Raw genomic sequence first — 21,235 nt, forward strand, 5'->3', positions numbered from 1 at the left:
ATTTTGGAGACGTCGTCACATTCGACACGACATACAAGCTCGTCCAAAGCAATCGTCCTTTTGCAGCTTTTCTTGGTTTGAATCATCATCGGGAGACTGCTGTTTTTGGACTAGTATTGATGTATGACGAGACTGCCAATTCCTTTGTGTGGCTATTTGATTCATTCTTGAATGCAATGTCAAGTAAATACTATAAAGGTATTTTTTTTTTTTTGTTGCAATTATTTTGGTCATCCTATATATATATATATATATATATATATATATATGTTTTAAGCCTTTAATAATTGAACATGGCCATTCTTTTTTACCTTTTTTATGTGAATTACTTTTTCAAATAAAGATATTTTATTGGGCCATAATGTTCTTGCCTTTAAATTTTCAATACTGTTAAAAATTTTAGTAATGATGTATAATAAGATTGCCTATTCATTTACATGCCTTTTTGATATATTCTTGAATGTGATGTTAGGTAAAGCACCACAAACAATTCTTACTGACCAAATGGTGCAATGGCAAAGGCGCTGGCACAAGTTATGCCGAGGACAAGACATTTACTTTGCACGTGGCACATCATGACAAATGCACAGAAGCATGTAGGCACCATTTTTAGGAATGATGAAAGGATTAAAAGTGTGCTGAGTCAATTCATGTACTGTTATGATGATGAAGATGATTTTTGTATACAATGGGATGTAATGTTAAGGGACTACAATGTTGTTGGTAACACATGGTTGAACAATTTGTTTGGTTTGAGAGAAAAATGGGGTTATCCATTTGTTAAACATTGGTTTACCGTTGGAATGCGGACAACGCAGCTGAGTGAAAGTCTAAATAGCTGCTTGAAAGAGTACTTAACCAGGAAAATGAGTATTCCAGATTTCTTCATGCACCTTGACAGGTTATTGTCAGACAAACGGTACAAGGAATATCAAGCTGAGTATGGTTTATTCAGTAAACTATCTAGACTTAAACAAAATTGTCCCATTCTAAAACAAGTGGGCAATATGTACACGTTGAAGATTTTTGAACTTTTCCAGGACCAATTCATAGAAGCTTGTGTGGTTGCTACCGTGGAAGGAACAAGTTTAGATGAAAATGGATTACGTGTTTCTAGAGTATCTGTTCATGATGGCAATATGGATCGGACTTTGACAAGGTGGGATGATGGCTTTCTAAGTTGTTCGTACGGGAAATATGCAATGGAAGGTATTTTGTGCAGCCATGTACTTAAAGTACTGAAAGACGACACTCATTATTTCAAAGAATTACCTTCTATGTATATACTAAAAAGGTGGATGAGAAAAGCTAAGGATAATAGCGTACAAGACATCCGTGGATGTGAAGTTATTGCTGATCCTAAACTTGAAGTACGCAGAAGGTATAGGATGTTATGTCATTTTTTTACAGAAATCAACTCATTTGCATCCGAGAAAGAAGAGGTATTCAATAATTTGATGCTAAAGGGGATGAAATGGAAAAGGAAACACATTAATGTTGAAAGGCAATGTTCCGATGTTGAACAAAAGGCAACCAATTCAGCTTTTTCAGTTGAAAGAAGTAATAATCATGAACATAATGAAAGTATCATTGGGCAAGCCGTGACCGAAAGTAATGCCAAGGGTATAAAGAATAAAGAAACAGGTGGTAAGGGACCAAGGCGCAGGAAGAAGAATAAGTTTGAACAATACATGTAGAGAAAAAAAAACTATGCGAAACGAAAGGTTAATTTAATTTATTTTTATTATTTGATAATTTAATTTTCCAGTATATGTCATTAACATTTTGATATTAGCAATGTCATAATTTTGTTTTTATAATGAATAAATCTATTGTTTTGTAGAATTCAAATGGCAACAACAGTGTTGGTGCAGGGGTAGGTAGCAGTGGTACCGTGCCACCTATTACATATGTACATTTGAATGTGAGTTTTCTCCTTTTCTTAAATAAAAACATTGATTTTTTATTTTTTATATATTATTATAATTTTCAGTACGATAATCTCTTAATTAAGAATGTTTACATTGAAATAAGGGTTGTGACATTCCTAGTGACGCCACTTGGATTTACGAAGATCATCACCCATGTGCACATTTACATTCGGAAACAAATATCGACCAAATGACATATTGTCCTACCACTAACTTCAGTCATCCCAAGACTCCACCAACTGAACAAGTATAAACAAACTTTTATTCTGAACTAGGTGTATAAAAATTAATGAACATTATTTCATACTTTTGAAATCCATTAGTTAATGAACATTGAGAATATATTGGCAGGGGACTCCATTTGTTTCGTATCATGAATGCCGATTCTCATATTATCTTGTAAGTTTATCTCTTATAAAATTTATGCTTCTGCAATATATTCTAAACATGTATGTTTTAACTTTGCATTAATTAACGTATGTACAAACAGTGTTTTTGTATGATCCATTTTAAGGATGTGGATCACACCAGTGGTGACCGTAATTTGATGCCAATGTTGGAGGAGACAACATCCGAGATCGATCCTCCAGCTCGGCAAAATTTTTTTTGAGTTAAGAAATTCTTGACAAATTGATGGTGTATAGATATGCTATGGTTGATAGATGATAACAGAATATGGTGGTATAAAAAATACATCCCTTTTTGTGTAAAGATTTGTAAATGTATGGATAACTTGTTCACTTTTGTTTTTTGGGTTTTGTATATATGGAAAATGAAATGGATTTTTATTCAGCCCTATTTATGTCAATTGAAATATGTATGTGTACATATGTTGTTTGGTCCATTTTGTTTATGATTTGGGACAGGTTGAAGCCATTAATTTCAAGGTGACATGGTTCCGTGAATGGCATCTGGCTATTTTCTCTAATGATGGCGATACTTAATTGCCTCTTGCATATAGCGATTTTATGTTAGACAGTGCTAATTAAATTATCCATTCCAAAGTTCCATTATGTTACTTCAAAAGTTAAATACAACATCACACTACATACATCACATTACAAACATACACATATATCACATTACATACAGAAAACGACGTTAACGGTTATCATCAGTTGACTATGACTTTTTCTCCAATGATGCCAGACACCATCAATCTGTGGAGATCGCAATGGCAAAGATTACATTTTATTTTCTCCTCATTTATTTGCTCGACCATCCACCATTTGACATGAACCATGTTACCTTCATAGTTTGGTGGTCCATAATCTTCCTCACAACAAGTAGGAATGTTATGAAATAACCCATTTGACCACTCTCTTTTCATTAATGAAATCATTTGTTCCCTCCGATGTTTTATGATTAGTTTATTTGTTATGTCTGTGTTCATGTTCGAAAGTTGTTGAATACCATTTACTTTATCAGCATCATTGCCATATATTAATGCAATGGCTAAAGCAAACTTACAACCAGTATGCTGAAGATATGCACCTTTGGTTAGAATACTTAGCCCATCTGCCCGATTTTGATGCAAGAAAAATAGCTCCTACATCCAATATAAAGTTATTAAAAATAAAACCCGATTAAATTACTTTCACAATTTAGTAAAATGAGTGCAAGCAACGTACCATTCCAAAGACAAACATAGCATCCAAATTGCCATCATCAACACACTTTTGCATGAACACGCATCGCAAATAGTAAGTATCACTGGTATCCCCCGTTTGTATTTCGTACAAGGATTTAAAACTGAGATGTCGTAACATATGTGGCTCCAAACACACCATAGCTAGCTTATGAGAACTGCACATATTTAAACACTTTTAACTTTTATTTCATGAATGAAGAAAATATTATAAACATAAAACAATAATGTACAATTAAATCCTTACCATTGTTGAAGTTGAAGTAGGTCTTGAAAATTATTTGCTACCACTCTACTAACCACCTCACTGAGCAACGGTGGTGGGAGTTCTTCTATTTTCATTTTTAGACTACTTGTTTTGTGTATGCTGGTTACCTTTTGGGGGAAGGTTAACCATTGGTTTACCAGAACGGGAAGAACTTATGTTGGATATATAGTCAATATGCATAGCCAATTAATGTGATAGGTTAGGATTAGTTGAACATGAAATTGTGTAATAAGTTACAGGTGTTGGTTGTAAATGTATAATTAAATGCACTGCTTGTTTGATATGACTAAGTTTATCTACAACTCCTCTATTATATATAGATATTTGGTTGAAACGGCAAAACTCCTCTAAGTACATTCACCATCTCAACTAAGTATTCACACCTTGCTATTTAAGTAATAGCACATATGAAATTATCTGAATTCACCACGCTGTTTTTCTGATTTGAAGTGAATATAAAGAAAATAATATGTGTGTGTGTGTGTGGGGAGGGGGGGGGGCGTGTGTATATTAATAAGAAAGCATAAAAAAAAAATACTAAAAAAATAAAAAATAAAAATACAATCTTCACCTTCATAATTAAGTATTCACACCTTGCTGTATAAGTAATATCACATACAAAACTATATGAATTAGCCAAACCACAATTTTTAGTATGTTAATTCAGACATTTATTCTATTTTGTCTTCTCATGCATAAAGAGTATCTTATAATTTTTACTAAAATTAAAGAGTTATATAAGAAACACTTGTAAATATTCAGAACTGCTAGTCAAAATGCCACAAGATCCTAACTTTAAACAAGCTATAACAAATGGAGCTGCAGAATAATTTCAAACAAAAAAGATTAATTTCCTATGTCCTTGTATTCAATTACATCAAAGGATCACACAAGTCTCCAATGAAAGCTTTCAGTTCTGAAAATGGAGAAGAATTTAAGACAGCCTTACTTTAAAGCTTTCAATTTTGAAAATGGAGAACAATTTAAGACATTAGAGACTTGCTAAAGGATATATGTTAATGAGGTGAACATGACCCATGGTGCGTAGAATCTAGATAAATAAACTTGACGCCTTAAAAGGCCCTAAAAAATATGCAGAGGATAGAGTGTGTTTCAGACCTCACTAGTAGGTATTTATTTATTTAATTTGATACATCAATATTAACTGTGAACTACTCAAAAACACCATAGTGGGTGCAACCATTTACTTGCAAAGCATATAAAGGCAATAAAATATACGCTCTGATAAGCTTAGATTTCCTAAATGAATCAACCAAATAAACATGTTGAGATATGAAAAGTAGTTTAAAGATTGACCAGATTCAGAGTATGAATACAGAGCCCAAATTTTTACAAAACTAACCTGTACCCAAATTTATACAAAACTAACATGTATAAAACATTCACATAATAGCCCCATACAAGCCTGAATCGTTACAAGGTAGGACAAAAATAAAACAAAGTAACTTTCATGACAAAAGGCATTCCATTGACAAAAATTAAACCTTAACATAGCACCAGTTTCATCACCACCTAAAATTAAAGCTTGCAACCTGGTGCAAATTTAACTTTTCTCCCATACTTGGCACTGTTATTCAAAATCTCTTGCCTACATTCGTTCAAAGGATCGGTCAAAAGTTGCAGTGCCATTTCTATACGGATCACAGTAGAGTCCGTCTGTGCCGTTACATAGAAGTAAAATATTGTTAGGAAAAAATATATATCATGTTTAAACCACTGTAAAATAGAAAAATATTTCACAATGACATTATATTAACGTTGAAGCTTCCCAACAATCTTCGGCCATCCTATAACTCCATGAACCTCATAAGAAAAAGTCCACATGAATGTCTGAACAATAATTAAAAATTGTATAAGAGAGCTACTGAGTAAGTTCGTGTCAAACATATAGGTAATAAGTTAAATCACAAAAAGATTTCAAAAGTATAAAGTCAAACATACGGGTTAGGCTGCACGGGTAAATCTTAATGCTTTATGATATCATAAAAATCCAATTTCTCTCCTAGTGCAATGTCAAGAAAATCTTTCTGCAATACGAAAACAAAATTACTAACAAAATGATCATATCAAATTAAAAAATGAAATGAATTAGAATAAAAGAGTTGTATATCACCAATAAACCATAATTTGTGTGCCTAAAATCAACTCCGCTGCTACATATGTAATGAATAAGCTTATCCGGACGGTGAATGATAAACAAGAACCAATGATTACTGACGTATGCAGGGAAATAGAACTGTTAAACACACGACATATATTAGTAGTGGAATATTGTCACAACCAGAAACCATAGGCAGAAGACATGGATTGTTAAAGAAAATAACATACCAACTTAGATTTATGAAAGTCGCTGGTCTTTGTTTTTAATTTTCTGCAGTATTTATCCCAAGCGCTCACCAAGCGTTTCCTGCGCTCCTCCTTATTACTTACAAACTCCACATTCTCATCCCTGATGCAACTTACATCAAAACTGGAAAAATAGTACTTCATTTTCTTCTCATCCTATTTTTTGTTTAGAAGCGTCGAATAACAATCAATTACCTATAAGAAAGGAAAATCATATGTTAAGGACAAAAAAAAAAAAAAAAAAAAAAAAAAAAAAAAAAAAAAACTAAATTTAACATGGACTAAAAATATGAATGGGGTTAATATTTATGTAATCCACTCACAACATTTGCCACCCCACTCATCACCGAACATCGTAAGAACATCAGCCCGATTTAGTTGTGCAGCATCAATACTTACCAAAGTTTCACTGACATAACAAAATACAATAAGTATTTAAAAAACATTAAACATAAGATTAAGCATAAAAAAGGGCATGCCTAGAATCTGTCATATCCATTACGTATGCTTTGTCATGGTCAGGGGCTCTGACATATTTCAACAACATTTTGTCATCAGTATTAAGTCTAATTTTTTTCTTAGACTCTATTTGGTCCCAGGGAGAGCGTGCATATTGTGACCTACCTCGTCGACGACCACTAACAATTTCTTTGGGGACATAATCATCAACTCATGTCATGTATAATCAATATCAATTACTAATTTAAGGTAATCATAATAGGATAAATGAAAATATGGTTGAGCATTTAAATAATTATACCTATAGGGATGTTTGAGAAATTGATATCCTTTTGTGCCTCTTGCACAACATTTAAGCCATCTTCAACACCCTCCCCTGCAGCCTCCAGATTACCCGTCCCAGCATGAGCCATGGATTAGTCAGTATTTGAGATACTGGCTTCGACATTTGATTCTTCTACATGATTAAAGCACTTTTCAACTTGGTCAGAATTGTCATCAACTCCACATTCCTCGTCAAATTCAACAATGTCATTTTCATCAATATTTACTCCTTCATCGCTTATTCCATGAACCACCGAATGGGGATTGGACGAGTTGCTTTGCGGATGCATATTCAAATGCTCACCACTTTCTTCTCCAATACTCGTGTGACCTAAACTGGTGTTACCCTCCACAATACCTTTCTTTCATTTTTCCCATCGCCTTTCCCTAATGGATTGAAGTCTCCTGAAAATTTGGTTAGTATTTTGAAGTTGCATCTTTAATTCTTGAAAGCAGCGCTGCACACATCAGATAATAGGTTAAGAAGTTGCGATCTTATGATAATAAGAACAAATATACAAAAAAAACATAATGTAATGTAAACTTCATAAAAATATCCATTTATTAATGGAATGTATATTTACCTCGTATTCTGAGTCCGAACTTGTATCGGCAGTTGGATTGGTCATACGAGATGTAGAATGTGAGGGTGACGAATAATAATCACTGATAGGGACTTCATGACCACTTGTAGAATTGGTTGTGGGACGAGCCTATCACAAGTGTTTTGCACTCGGATATAAAAATGAATACAACTATGATGCTTTAATTAATTAAAAATTAAAAACTATAAGTACGAAAAAAATTTAAATTACCTGACCATGTCCAAAGCCTCCCAAATTTTCCTTCCATTGAAGGCGTTTCTTTACATTCTCATCTGTCCAAAAACTCACAGATTGGACATCCCCTTTGCCGGGCCATTTCACATCAACTCGGATGAGATATAGTAACTGAATTCAATGACATCAAATAATTAACATAGATACACTTGCCCTAAGATATAGAGGTTTGAGGAAAGGCTTTTCTTTATCCAATATACTATGTATTTTAAAAGGTAACATTCAGTAAAAAATATATATATATTATACCTGCAGAAAAATTAAACACCCTGTCCAACTCTATCTTTCTTTTCCCGGCTTTTTGAGGGGTTTAACCAAATGTTAATAAGTATAACCACACCAGTTGTAAGCCCTAATTGAATTGATGTTGTTCACAGATTCAAACCCCCTTAGGTGGGCATTACTTTGACCATTTGGCCTTAGGACTGTTGCACATGCAAATAAAACAAATGCTCGCTTAAAATCGTCACCAACATCAAGTTGTGTAACCTTGTCTTACAAAGCATTTATGTGCATCCCTCTCGGACTACGAAATCCACAGTTATTTATCCATTCTGCTTCAACATCAGAACCTTCTGGCACATCCGTCTCCCCATAAGGCAAGCCAAATATGAAATTGACATCATGTACTGATATAGAGATATATTCATTATGGCCGACTCTAAGAAGACCGGTGTGGCAGTCAAAGTTATTGAATATATAACGAAAGAGGTTACGATCCAGACGTGTGCATTTCAAGTTAAGCAACTGCCCAAAGCCAATTTCCTCAATCGCTTTGATCTTCTCAGCACCAAGTTAGGATACACATTTGACAAATTGATCGATTGAGCATCTGTGCCAATGATTCTGATTTTTCTACGGATAAAAGTTCAATTAAATGATGAATTACAAAACAAAAATACTATAAACAAGGGAGCGTGCCTCAAATAATGAAACAATAATAGGAGGGAAGGGAAGGCAAAATGACATAATACCTTTTGTTTGGGGGCTTATTTTGGTGCTTTTTTTTCCTTTCCGTTTCTTCCTTTTCCCACTCATCCTTGAAAGGTTGTTTTTCAGTTTCACTCATTTTATTCCAAACTTCTCCGGCATCTTTACTGATTTGTGCATAATCAATTTTTCTCCAATTCTTGGAAGGGTTTTCTGCTTTGCACTTCTCTTGATAATATTTCCTGAAATTATAAACACAATGAATAATTAAAAATTTTAATACATATAAAAATTTCTAAACTTTATTGTTTAATTACATTGTGACTTTGTTTTCCATACATCAACATATATATCACTAAGGTAAGAACATTGGTGCAATACATCACTTTTAAAAAAAATATAATTAAATCAGGTTTAGTAAAAAAACAGAAAAGTTAAAATCAGTACCAAGGATCTTCATAACATTACTTGATAACATCACAGTCCACAAAATAAGTCCAGCACAAACAATTTTGCATGTGCCTTTTTAAATGGGTGCGAATCCTCTGAAGTGAAATAATGAAAAGAGCGACATCTATTTTTTTTTTTGTTTTTTTTCTTCCAAATATTATAAAAAAACATACACTTAGCTATAGATTATTTAACATATCTTTGAAAATTTTTGGGCAAAGTTTAATGTTAAATGTCACACTCACCACCTTCATCGTCACCGTCAAAAGAAAAAATTTGGCAAAATTTATTATTAATTGCCACACTCAACACCTTCACCATCTAATTAAGGTATTCACATAGTGCTAAAAAACTAATAGTCACTCATAAATCTAAGTCAATTCAACATGGTGATGTTATATATACATACTTATATACTAATATATATTCAGTGCCATAGTCTCAAAGCATTCTTGTATATATACACACACACACACACACACACATATATATATATATATATATATATTGAGTTATTATATTTCTTTCTAATCAATATATATTCAGTACCTTAGTCTCAATATTTTCTTATTTTATTTCTTTCTAATCAAATTTTTGTATTAATCAAATCAATAACTTCAATAAAAAATATATGGAAACAACATAATTTATCATTACAAAAAGAAATTTTTTAAAATAATAACAGAATACATGAAATTTATAATAATTTGATCTCATTGTCATTCAAGGTTTTGAAAATATACCTAAATTTAAAGAAGCAAGGTCCATGATGGCTTACAGTTCATCCCTTCCACTTCAGTTTTGAACTTCCTATAGTGTTTTTCAAACTCTCACTCTGTCTCGATTGACAAATAACCTTTCTACGCTTTAAATGACCTCCACCTTCAATCTCATCGCTACTACTTGATGATTGAGATGGAGAACTGGCAGAAGGAGAGTATGAAGCATCATCACAATTACTTTCACTATCTAAAGCAATTCGTTTTCCATCGCGTTTGGATGCAACATCTTTTTTTTTTTTTGTTCATCTCCTTTGGCTTTTGTTGCATTTTTTCCCTTTTTTTCAGCGCGCTTGGCCACATGCTTAATCCTTCCCATTTGATGTTCCTAGATTATGAGTTCATAATGAGATGTTGCACTTATAAAAACAGAGATCATAATAAGACTTTAAGTAAATTTAGAAGCATAAAAGTTAAAAGTTATAAGCTTAAAAGATTATATTATTTATATTTTATTTAAAGTTAAAAGTTAAATTTTATCATATAAAAAAAGCATCCAAAAAAACACAGTCACATGTTAATTTAAAGAGGATTTTGAAAGGGATTATGAGGTATTTGGTTGTCAACAATTTTCACTTTTATGTAATTGAATTTTAAATATTTCAAAGAAAGAAAGAAAAAAAAAAAAAAAAAAAAAAAAAAAAAAAAAAAAAAAAAAAAAAAAAACAGATGTGGTTCTTTTCGTAATTTTTTTAAACATCAAGTATTTTGTTTGGTACGAAAGTAATTGGAACACTATAAAATAATTCTATGATTCAGTTCTAGAGAATAACTAAATTTATTATTTCTTTGATACATGTGAATAAAAAAAATTTAAGACATGATCATCTATTTTCATTATGTTTCCAAAAATAATGAGACGTGGCCAATTTGCGCCCACAATAAACTGCACTGCAGGGGACCGTAGGAAAAGGGACAGCAGGGGATTTGCGCCCCAATGAACCATCTCCTTTTTCATTGTCCTATGGCTAAGGATGGGTGGCCAATATTTTTGGTGTTCAGTGAGTAATGTTAGATTCCACAAAGACCATGCTCGAAGCTTACAGAGGTTATGCAGTGGGAAGTCGAGTTAAAATGAGTTAATGGCAAATTTTAATTTCAAATAATATATTGAATTGAGTTAAATTTATGTGTGACATTAGTTTGTTCGCACTATGTGACTACCTAATTTTTAGAATGAATGTAGGGTTATGTTGAGTTGAGTTAAATATATGTGTGACATTAGTTATTCGGCATGGGACAGCTGAACAAAATGACTATATTGTTTTGGAACTATCTTATACAGTGCTTATGGTTTGTCCATACAAAACATTGCAGTTCAGAGTTTATAAGTTGGAATTTGGTCAAAAGAAGTGGGTAGAGGTAAAACTTTAAGCAATTGCATGTTATTTTTGGGTGGGAATCACTCGATGTCACTCTCTGCTCACGATTTTTCAGAATATAAGGCAAATTCAATTTACTTCACCGATGATTATTGGGATCGAATGGATGAGGATTACTTGTACGGGGGCCACGATATGGGTATATTCAACTTGGATGATAGAAGTGTTAAACCGTTCTATCAATGTAATATTTAAGAATTGAAGATGTAACTTCAAAATATTAACCAAATTTTCAGGAGACTTCAATCCATTAGGGAAAGGCGACCGGAGAAACGAAAGGCAACGGGAGACTTCAAATTTTGTGCATTTATGATTTTTCAGATATTTCTAATTATGTCCATGCTTTTATTTGTGTTTATATATATGTATATGTGTGATGTAGAAAAAAACTAGCATTTTCTTACTTCCTTTTGTTTGGTTACCTATGGGTTATGAACATTGTGATTTTCTTTTAAATTTTTGAAGAAATATCATGGCAGGGGTTATCTGTATATGGACTAGAAAAAAGAAGATGACTGCGGAAAATGGCGAATCATTGGATCCACTACATGCTATGCTTATTTGTTAGTTATACAATTGAAGAGTTAAACAGTTTGTTGAACATAATATCTAAGATTCAAGAAGTTTATGAAGATGAAGAAGTGGTTAGGAGGTGGGTTGATTATAGCTTTTGCTATGATCTTGTTTATTCGAAACAGCTACATGGGATGAAACCAGCCACCAAAGTAGTCGGCATATGATTTCTTCAATGGCCATCCAACCAATGATTCTAAGTTAAATACTACTGACAGTGATAATTCTACTTAAGCCATCCAGCCAATGATTCTAAGTTAAATACTACATTAAGGGGTTTTTTTCCCACAAGATTCACAATTCATAATGCGAGAAAATATATTTATTATAATTAGTGTTAATGCATCCAAGTCCAAATGGAAATAGATGAACATTTATAAATCACAATTTCAGGAAATGTGAATGAATTTATTTACGGTATGCCATACGAAGGGAGATATCTTTATAGGAGATGGCATTTTAGTAGGATATAGGAAAAGATTATATAGGGTATGACACGGTGCATGGTGGACAGAGATAGTAATGACAATGGGGACACTATCCTAGACTTCAGTGGGCTATGATATTGTGATAGTCATACATATTTTTGGCTAAAAGAGATTTATGTTTTATATCCTTTAAAATTGGATCAAATGGGTCAGTTAGAATTTTGTTTTAAATAGAAGAACTGATAAACTAATGTGACAAGATTTAAGGTTACACCATATTAGAGTATATATACATATGAACACACCTTTGTATGCTTATGATATCCATAAAAAATCTAATTAAATTTGATTAAATGAAATTAAACATAGACAATGCTACAAGGGAGAATCTAATTTGGTTGGTAATAGTATAACCACAAACTTAAACACAATCTTCATCTTTCATGTCCTCCCCATAGTTGAAAGAGACATTAAAAAATGGCACTGTTTCAACTTTAACATGCCTTGATCTTAGTTGAAACAAACCTACAAAGGACATTGTTTTAATTTTGACAAAAGGAGAGGGCTAGGGTGGCAATTTAAAAGGAAAAATAAAATAAAATTTATGTTTTATACACAACCATATTCTCACCCAAATCCATTTCTATTGAAGCTGCATCATCTGTTATACCTTTGTAAATACAACTATTTGGATTATGCTCACACACACATACACAGAAGACTGTAACTCTATGAATGATTTTAATCATCACAACCACCTTAGGATTCTTGATTAATCTGAGTATTTAAAAATTAACAACAATGTGAGAGTTCTATTACTGCTGATAGAATTTCTCCAAGAATAAATAATGAATTACGTTTAAAATATTGTCAAGCAGAACTAAATAATCCAACCAAAATAATTATAGTCAATATCATTGACATTCTCATCTAGATAACATAACTCACCAGTCTAACAACCCAATTCGTAACCTTCTCATGACATCAAATCTACAAATTCTCTCCTTTTTAAGGTGTTTAGTTATAAAAAACGATCAGCGCTGTCAAATTAAGTCAAATTCTTGTGAAAGCTACACGTTTTAGATTGTTCAAAACTTAACAAGAAAGTGCTCAATGACCAATCAAAGAACTGATCGGTTCGAGGCTTAAACAGGTTTATGTTGCTGCAGTTGCAATCTTCATTTACAGTAAGTTTCAAAGTGGTTTAGGGTACTTAAGAAACCAAGTACATTGATATTCTGTAATTAAATCTAATAAGGAGCTTTATTGACATACTAGAAACAATGAGCCCCCCAAGGTACTGGTGGAATGATCTTAAAGACAAAATAAAATTAAAATTTGGAACTTGATGTGGAAGAATAACACAAAAAAAAACCAATACATGATACATAAATTTAGCTTTACCATATTTTCCAAGTAAATTCTTAGTTCTCCTGATTAACTCGACTTATTAAAGCTACTCAATTATGAACTACTCTTTTCTTTGTCACCAACTCTTGACCTTGTCAGGGGCAATCCATCACTTATCCTAGAGGTTTTCTCAACCACCACATTTACTTAGATTTTTCTGACACTTTAAATGGTGAACTATTCATCACCATTATAAATTTAATCAATTTTGCCTCACTAGTAAAAATATTAAAACTGAATTCAACAAGTAAATTGTAAAGATTTAATTAAATTTACAAATGCAGATAAAATTTAGACAATAAATCATATCAACGGTAATCACAACTGTGACCTTCTTATTCGCTAAAAATAGCAGCATCTAAGAGCATAAAAAAAAAAGAGTAAATTCGACTCAGCTAAACAGAAACACAAAAGCAAAGCAAACCGTGGCCAGAGAAGAACCCAGAATCACGGCACTGGAATTTGACGGCAAGGAAACCAAGGTCAGCGAAGATAGCGAAGTAAACCGTGGCCAGAGAAAAACCCAGAATCAAGGCGCCGGAATTTGACGGCAAGCAAACCAAGGCCGGCGAAGATAGCGAAGCAAACCATGGCCAGAGAAGAACCTAGAATCATGGCGCCGGAATTTGACGGCAAGCAAACCAAGCCCAATGAAGATCGCGACCAACAAACCTGCTGAATTTTAGGTTTCCTTTCTTTGTTCGAAACCCAGAGAATTTAGGGTTCTTTGCCGCCTCTTTTTCGTTTTCTTTGCTTTGCAGGGGTTCGTCTTTTCTCAGATTATCTTGGTTTAGGGCTAACTCTTTTGTCAATAGGGTTAGCTTTTTGAGTATTTGTTTTTTCTTTTTATGTAATAAATTACAATATAAGTTAACGGAAGGCAGATTTAACGGAATAATGTGTTTTGCACCATTTTAGTGGAGCCCACAGACATATTACAAACTGAAGCATACGTGGCCAAATTAAGGCCTTTCATTAGCTCACAGCAGGGGACTGTAGGGTAATGAACAATAGGGGATTTGAGCCCTTAAGAGAAATGGAGTCACAACTCATGAGACTCATGACCTCTTTTCATTAACTTTGACCATCTCTTATAATTTTATTTTATTACATTTTTAAATCGTCATCTTATTATTATCATCCTATATAAATATTGAGGTGCAAATCTAATGACTTCAAAGAAGATTGTACAAAAATTATATAATTAAAATTTTGTACCAAAATTAATTTATTACTGATCACACGAATCAGTTAAAGTTTTACACTATTTCTTTTAACCAAATTATAGTATTAACTTTGACCGTCTCATATAATTTCATTTTATGGTTTTTGAACCGATTCTTTTATAGTGACATCACTGTAATATTGATAATAAGATAATATAATTTGTGCATTATTTTCTTTACTCAGAGTATTCTAATTTAACCGGATTTAAGATTGTACAAAGATTATATCGTTAAAGATTATATCGTTAAAATTTTGTTCCAAAATTATTTTACAACAAATCACACAAATCAATAAAGTTTACACTCTCCCTCTTTTGACCAGATTACACTATTAACTTCGAGTCTCCTATAATTTCATTAATTTTATATCTCCTATAATTTACAAAACGAATTGGGTATCGCTTAATATAATTTTAATTTAATTTAATAATAATATTAGAAGGTGGTTTTGGATAAGTTACACTCCATAAAAATATTAGGAATTTTTTGTTCAGCCGCCTAATTTATGTTAATTGATCTTGTCATTAATTCGGATTTTGATGCCCCTATAAGTCCCAAGGATTGTCCTAAGGGAGGAAAGTTTTTTTTTTTTGGAAAGTAAAGCAACTGACATTAATGATAAAATAATTACAAAGTTTGCGGCCAAAGCCCAATTACAAAGAGGTTAAGAACAAGCCCATTGGGCAACAAGGGAACAGGCCCAACCAAGTTCAAAAGTGTCTCCCATTAACTATCAAACCATTAATGGAGAGAACTAAAACAAATCCGGTGGATGCTTGTAGCTGGAAGTAGCCGGATTGACGGCTAGCTTGATTGATCTAGGGGATGAAGAGGTGGTCTGCAACATGATGGAGGTAGATTCCATTCCGAGAGGATTAACCTTGAGGCCGCACAATCCTTTAGAATACCCAGTCTAAGAATTGAAGTAGTGAAGGAGGTAATTCTGGCAAGTAGAGTTCTTTGCGAACATTTGCCTTTCTTGAAAATTCTGTTGTTGCGCTCTTCCCAAGTGTGGTAAACCATTGAAGAAAAACAGATTTTCCGCAACAAGTTTTGAGGAGAGTTTATCTTCCACATGGAGCTTATAAGCCGAATCAAACCACTCCAGTTTGTGATTACTGTTAAAAAGTCGCATCTGTTTTTTAAGAATCTCCAAATTGGAGAGACGAAGGAGTAATTGAAAAACAAATGGTCATGTGATTCCAGAGAAATTGAACACAGTGGACATATATTTTGGAATTTGGTCATTGATTTGCTGTCAAGTGTCGGCAATCTAGATTGGACTGCCATCCATAGGTTAAATTTCATACGAGGTATGATTGGGGAGCTCCATACCAGATTAAACTAATGGACTTTATCTAGATGCCCTGATAAGTGGGAAGTGGTATACTTGTAACTATAATGGCCAGTAGATGATGCGAGACAGACCTTCTTGTCATTGATAACTAGACATGGAGGCTGTAGGTGCAGTAGTTCTGGAATGTTGTCTGTTAATGGCTTTGGGAAAGACCAGTGGGAGCTGCTGTCGATGAAAGAGTCAAGAGTGGAATCTTCGTTGACGCTAACTGCATTGAGGACTGAAGAAGGGAATCTAGTGCAAAGTTGACCTCCTGGAGCCCAGTTATCCCACCAGAGAGAGGTATCAGCTCCATTTCCCACCTTATGCTTGATTAACATTCTAGTTGGATACCTGTGTTGTAGTAGCTTCCTCCAGCTCCATGAACAAGAGTATGGTTATTTAAGTGTCCAAAAATTTCTGGATTTGATTAGATGTGTGTTACACCATCTAATCCAGATTCTTTCTATGTTTCCACATTGTAGATCCTAAATGTGCCTCATTATTCCTGCTTTGTTTGCTTGCTCTAAATTTGGGATGCCCAAACCTCTAGCCTTTTTAGGTTTGCATACCTTGTGCCAAGTAACTTTGGAGTTTGAAGCTTTCATCTTAACCCCAGACCATAGGAATGATCTAAAAATTCTATTGAGCTCATCTATGACTTCTTTCAAAAGTATGAAGATACTTCTCCAGTAAATTTGAGTTGAAACCAGGACTGACTTGATCAATTGTAGTCTGCCAGCATAGGAAAGTGACCTAGAGGTCCAGTGAAAAATTTTGTGAGTGATTTTGTTGATGAGCTGGCTGCAGTGAGAGGCATTTAAATATGTTGTGATCAATGGAACTCCAAGGTATTTCACTGGGAAGTCAGCTTGCTGACGAAGGCGATGGCCGTTCCTACAAGCCAAATTGATGTAGTGAATGTACGGTTCAAGAAAAGCCTTTTAGGTCAAGTTTAAATTTATAAAAACCACTACCAACATTAATACTAACGTAGCAAGAGTGAGTAGGGATCGTCCCAAGGGATTATGAGGAATGAGCAATGTCGTGGAATCGTAATTAGGGCTAGTAGGTCGAGTGATCAAACAATTGGTTGGTCGGTTGATTAAAGAGCAACTAAATTAAACTAAGTAATAGCAAAGAATGTAATTAAGAGTAAGTAAGATAGAGAGATATTGGGGTTTAGAGATCACCACCAAGCAATGCATTTCTATATCATTGACAAGTAATTAATGAGGGAAAATGGTGTGTTGCAATATTGGTGTGTGTGTATTTGGTTGATTCAACAAGCAAGGATGACTAGTTAAGCATGTATTGTCTAAACATCATGTGAAAGACACAATATATCTAAGCAATGAAGTATATATTGTCTAAACAACATGTGAAAGGCACAATAGATCAAAACAAGTCATTAATCCTTTCATTAAGCTCACAATCCAAATACAACACAAGGATAGACACATATGCTACTTGCATTCAAAAGCTTGGATCATCAAACAACAAGCATAGATTGTCTTCCCATTTAACACTACACTATAACTACACTACATCTACACTACTAGCATGAAAATAAACTAGGGGAGAGGCACAATCCATCAAGAGATAAGTATGAACCATCTAGAGAATCACAAAAGCATTCCTTTAAGCACTATATTTTGACAATCTCCAAATCTATAGCATCAATACACATAGACATGCACCAATAACACAAAATCTAGAGACAAGCACATGAACATCTATTTTAGTATACATAGACATATGGATAGAATGAAATGATCAATTGGAACCATTAAACCACATAAATCATTGAATAAACAAGATCTATATAAATCAAAATGTCAAAACATCAATTACAACATTAATCCCTCAATAATACACAAAATTAAGATATAGAAAGCATTTTAGGGCTAACTCTAGCCCCAAGAGGATGTCTAGCCACTCATGGTGATGATGCTCCAACCCTCAAGGGCTAATTCCATGGTTGAAATCTGCTCCTTGTTGATGAAGAACTCCAATGGTGTCTCTAGCCTCCTCCTCCTCTAAGCTTGCTCTCCAAGAGATGATATGAAAATAATGTTGGCTCCCCTTCTAAAAAACAATCCTTATCCTTATATAGGTAGGTTAAAATGACACCCAAAATGAGCTAGGGTAGTGCACACAATATTCCCTAATGATTGGATAAATGACAACTTTCAATGAGGTGGAATTTTAACTTTTTCGCATTGGAGGAAGTTCGATCGATCGAACCTCGAACTTGGATCGATCGAACTGGCTGAGATCTATCGAACTTAGGCTGGATCGATCCAACTGGCTGAGCTTTTTGGAAAAAGACAAATCCGAGATATGTTGGGAGATATTTATGGGAAAAGGACAAAAGTGCTTAGTGGGTGGTACAGCTGTGGATAGGATCAATCATTTGAATAAGGACAAAAGTGTTCGATCGATCGAAGGATGGTGTTGGATCGATCGAACTTTTGGACTTTATGCTTTTGGGTCAAGGCTTGGATCTATCTTGAAGTGCTGAGATCGATCATTGTTCGATCGATCGAACCTTGAACTTGGATCGATCAAACTTTGCTGTTTCCCACCTTTGGCTTCATTTGCTTCCTTATTTCTCCACTTTGCTCCTTTTTTTGTTTAATCCCATAATTGCTTCAATTAAGCTCTTATTTGGCTGAGTTAGCTTATTTTTGGGATAAATGCCTGAAAATGGAAATAATACGAAATCAGTCTAAAACGGTAAAGTAAGATAGATAAAGGTACTAGAATGCCTAAGCTTAAGGGGTTTAAATACGCATTTTTCAGCGCTCATCACTTGCCTAATGCCCAGTAGAGAGGTGATAGCTGCTTGAGTATGATCCTTAACTCTAGATAGAAAGACTGAACTTTTGTTCAAGTTTATCTTGAGGCCAGACATGCAACTAAAGTGGTCCAAGGCATATTTAAGAACTGAGACTGAGGTTATATCCCTATGACAAAATAGGAACAAGTCATCAGCATAGGATAAATGAGTAATCTTTTGTTCCTAACACCTCCAATGATACCTGAAAGTGTGCACTCTATCCACATAGTTTTTTATTATAGAAAAGAGTGCATCCATTGCAATCACAAAAAGGAAGGGTGAAAGGGGATCCCCTTGCCTTAATCCTCTTTTCCCTTTGAAATACCCCTTGAACTCACCATTAAGGGCAATAGTGAAGGATGGTGAAGTCACACAAGCTTGAATGAGAGAGATGAATTTATCAGGGAATTGATGGAGTTTGAGGCAATTGAGGGTGAAATCCCATTTGATAGAGTCAAAGGCTTTCTTCAAGTCAATTTTGATGGCACATTTTGCAGTTTTGGATTGCTTGTGGTACCCCCTTAAGAGCTTATGGGTGAGTAGTATGGGATCAATGATTTTTCTGCCATGGATGAAAGTTGATTGGGATGAATCAATGATCTCAGGTAGGGTATATTGTAGCTTCATTGCAAGTAACTTGGCAATGCACTTGTAGATAGTGTTAACACAAGAAATTGGCCTATAGTCATGCACAAATGATGGGTTTTGACACTTTTGCACTAAGCATATATAGGTGTGGTTGGCCTCCCCTAGCAATTTCCCATTTCTGAAAAAATCAGCAATGGCAAGGGTGACAAATCTTCCAACAATACTCCATGCTTTGTGAAAAAAGAGTCCATTGTAGCCATCAGGTCCTGGTGCTTTGTTTGTGTTTAGGTTAAGGAAGCAATTTTGTATCTCCATATGGGAAGGGGAGTCATCTATGTACTGGTGAAGGTGAGTTGGGATATGAGCTGTGATAAATGGGTAGAGGTCAGTAATATGGTGTGTGATTGGAGGTGTAGTTCCTAGTAGGTTTTGGAAGTGTGCAACAACTTCAAGCTATATCTCTTCCTTATCATAGAGAGTGTAGCCTGAAGCAAATGTGAGTGAGATAACTTTGTTTCTATTGATCCTTAAACAGACTGATTTGTGGAAGAAACCTGAGTTGCAATCCCCAAGTTTTAACCAGGACATTCTAGATTTTTGTCTGAGTGTATCTTCTTGGATGTTGCCAAGCCTTAGCATCTCATTAGTGAGAGTTTTCTCCAATTCTCGAAGGCTGTGGTCATCTAGTGTGTTGTCCAGGTTAGTTTGACATGCATTTAATTCCATCCTCATAGCATGCAGCTTTGAATCAATTTCAGAAAATTCCTTCTTGCAATTAGATCTCAGCTCATGTTTCAATAACTTTAATTTTTGGACCACCTGGAACATAGCTGTACCCTTGATGTATTTGGACTAGACATTGTGTACTGTGGAGTGGAAGTTTAGATGAGTGGACCAAGCATTGAAAAATCTAAAAGGGACATGTCTTACTTGGGTGGTAAGGTCTAGATTAACTAGGATTGGACTGTGGTCTGAGATGTTTGGGGGTAGGAAGGTCCATTCAGATAGGGGGAATGTTTCAGTCCAAGTAGGATTAACCAAGGCTCGATCAAGTTTCTTGGCAATACAGGCATTTCCCATGCTCTTGTTGGACCAAGAAAATAGAATTCCATTGAACTTCAAGTCTTCTAACTCTGTTTCTTACAGACAGTCATTGAAGTCTGTCATTACATTGCTTCATCTCATTGAACCACCATGGTTTTCCCCAATATTTGGTGTAACATTGAAGTCACCCATTAAGAGCCATAGTGTGCTAGAGAATAATTGAGAATGATTGACTAAATCATCCTAGAGAAGCTATCTATCAGAAGCAATATTAGCAGCATAAACAAATGAAGTGAAAAAATCAACCAATAACTTTGATAAAACAGTGAATAGCCTGTGATATGGTAATGATGACAGTGAGTTTAATGGTATTTGGGTTCCATAATACCCAAATTCTGCCTAAGTCAGAGA

General features: G+C 34.2%; 1 protein-coding gene across 1 annotated transcript; it reads left to right on the forward strand.

The window, feature by feature from the left end:
* Positions 1-575: 575 nt before the first annotated feature.
* LOC132314142 (protein FAR1-RELATED SEQUENCE 1-like) lies at positions 576-1,697 on the forward strand. The gene has a single exon (XM_059813041.1). It carries the CDS (start codon positions 576-578, stop codon positions 1,695-1,697), a length of 1,122 nt encoding a protein of 373 aa, XP_059669024.1.
* Positions 1,698-21,235: the final 19,538 nt, after the last annotated feature.

The sequence above is a fragment of the Cornus florida genome, unplaced genomic scaffold (assembly GCF_030987335.1).
Source record: "Cornus florida cultivar Cherokee Brave unplaced genomic scaffold, ASM3098733v1 CherokeeBrave_3.0.0_Hap2_Chr06, whole genome shotgun sequence".
Lineage (NCBI taxonomy): Eukaryota > Viridiplantae > Streptophyta > Magnoliopsida > Cornales > Cornaceae > Cornus > Cornus florida.

Excerpts from the sequence above, each read along its gene's own strand:
- LOC132314142 (XM_059813041.1), top strand. The coding sequence starts at position 576 with ATGACAAATGCACAGAAGCATGTAGGCACCATTTTTAGGAATGATGAA.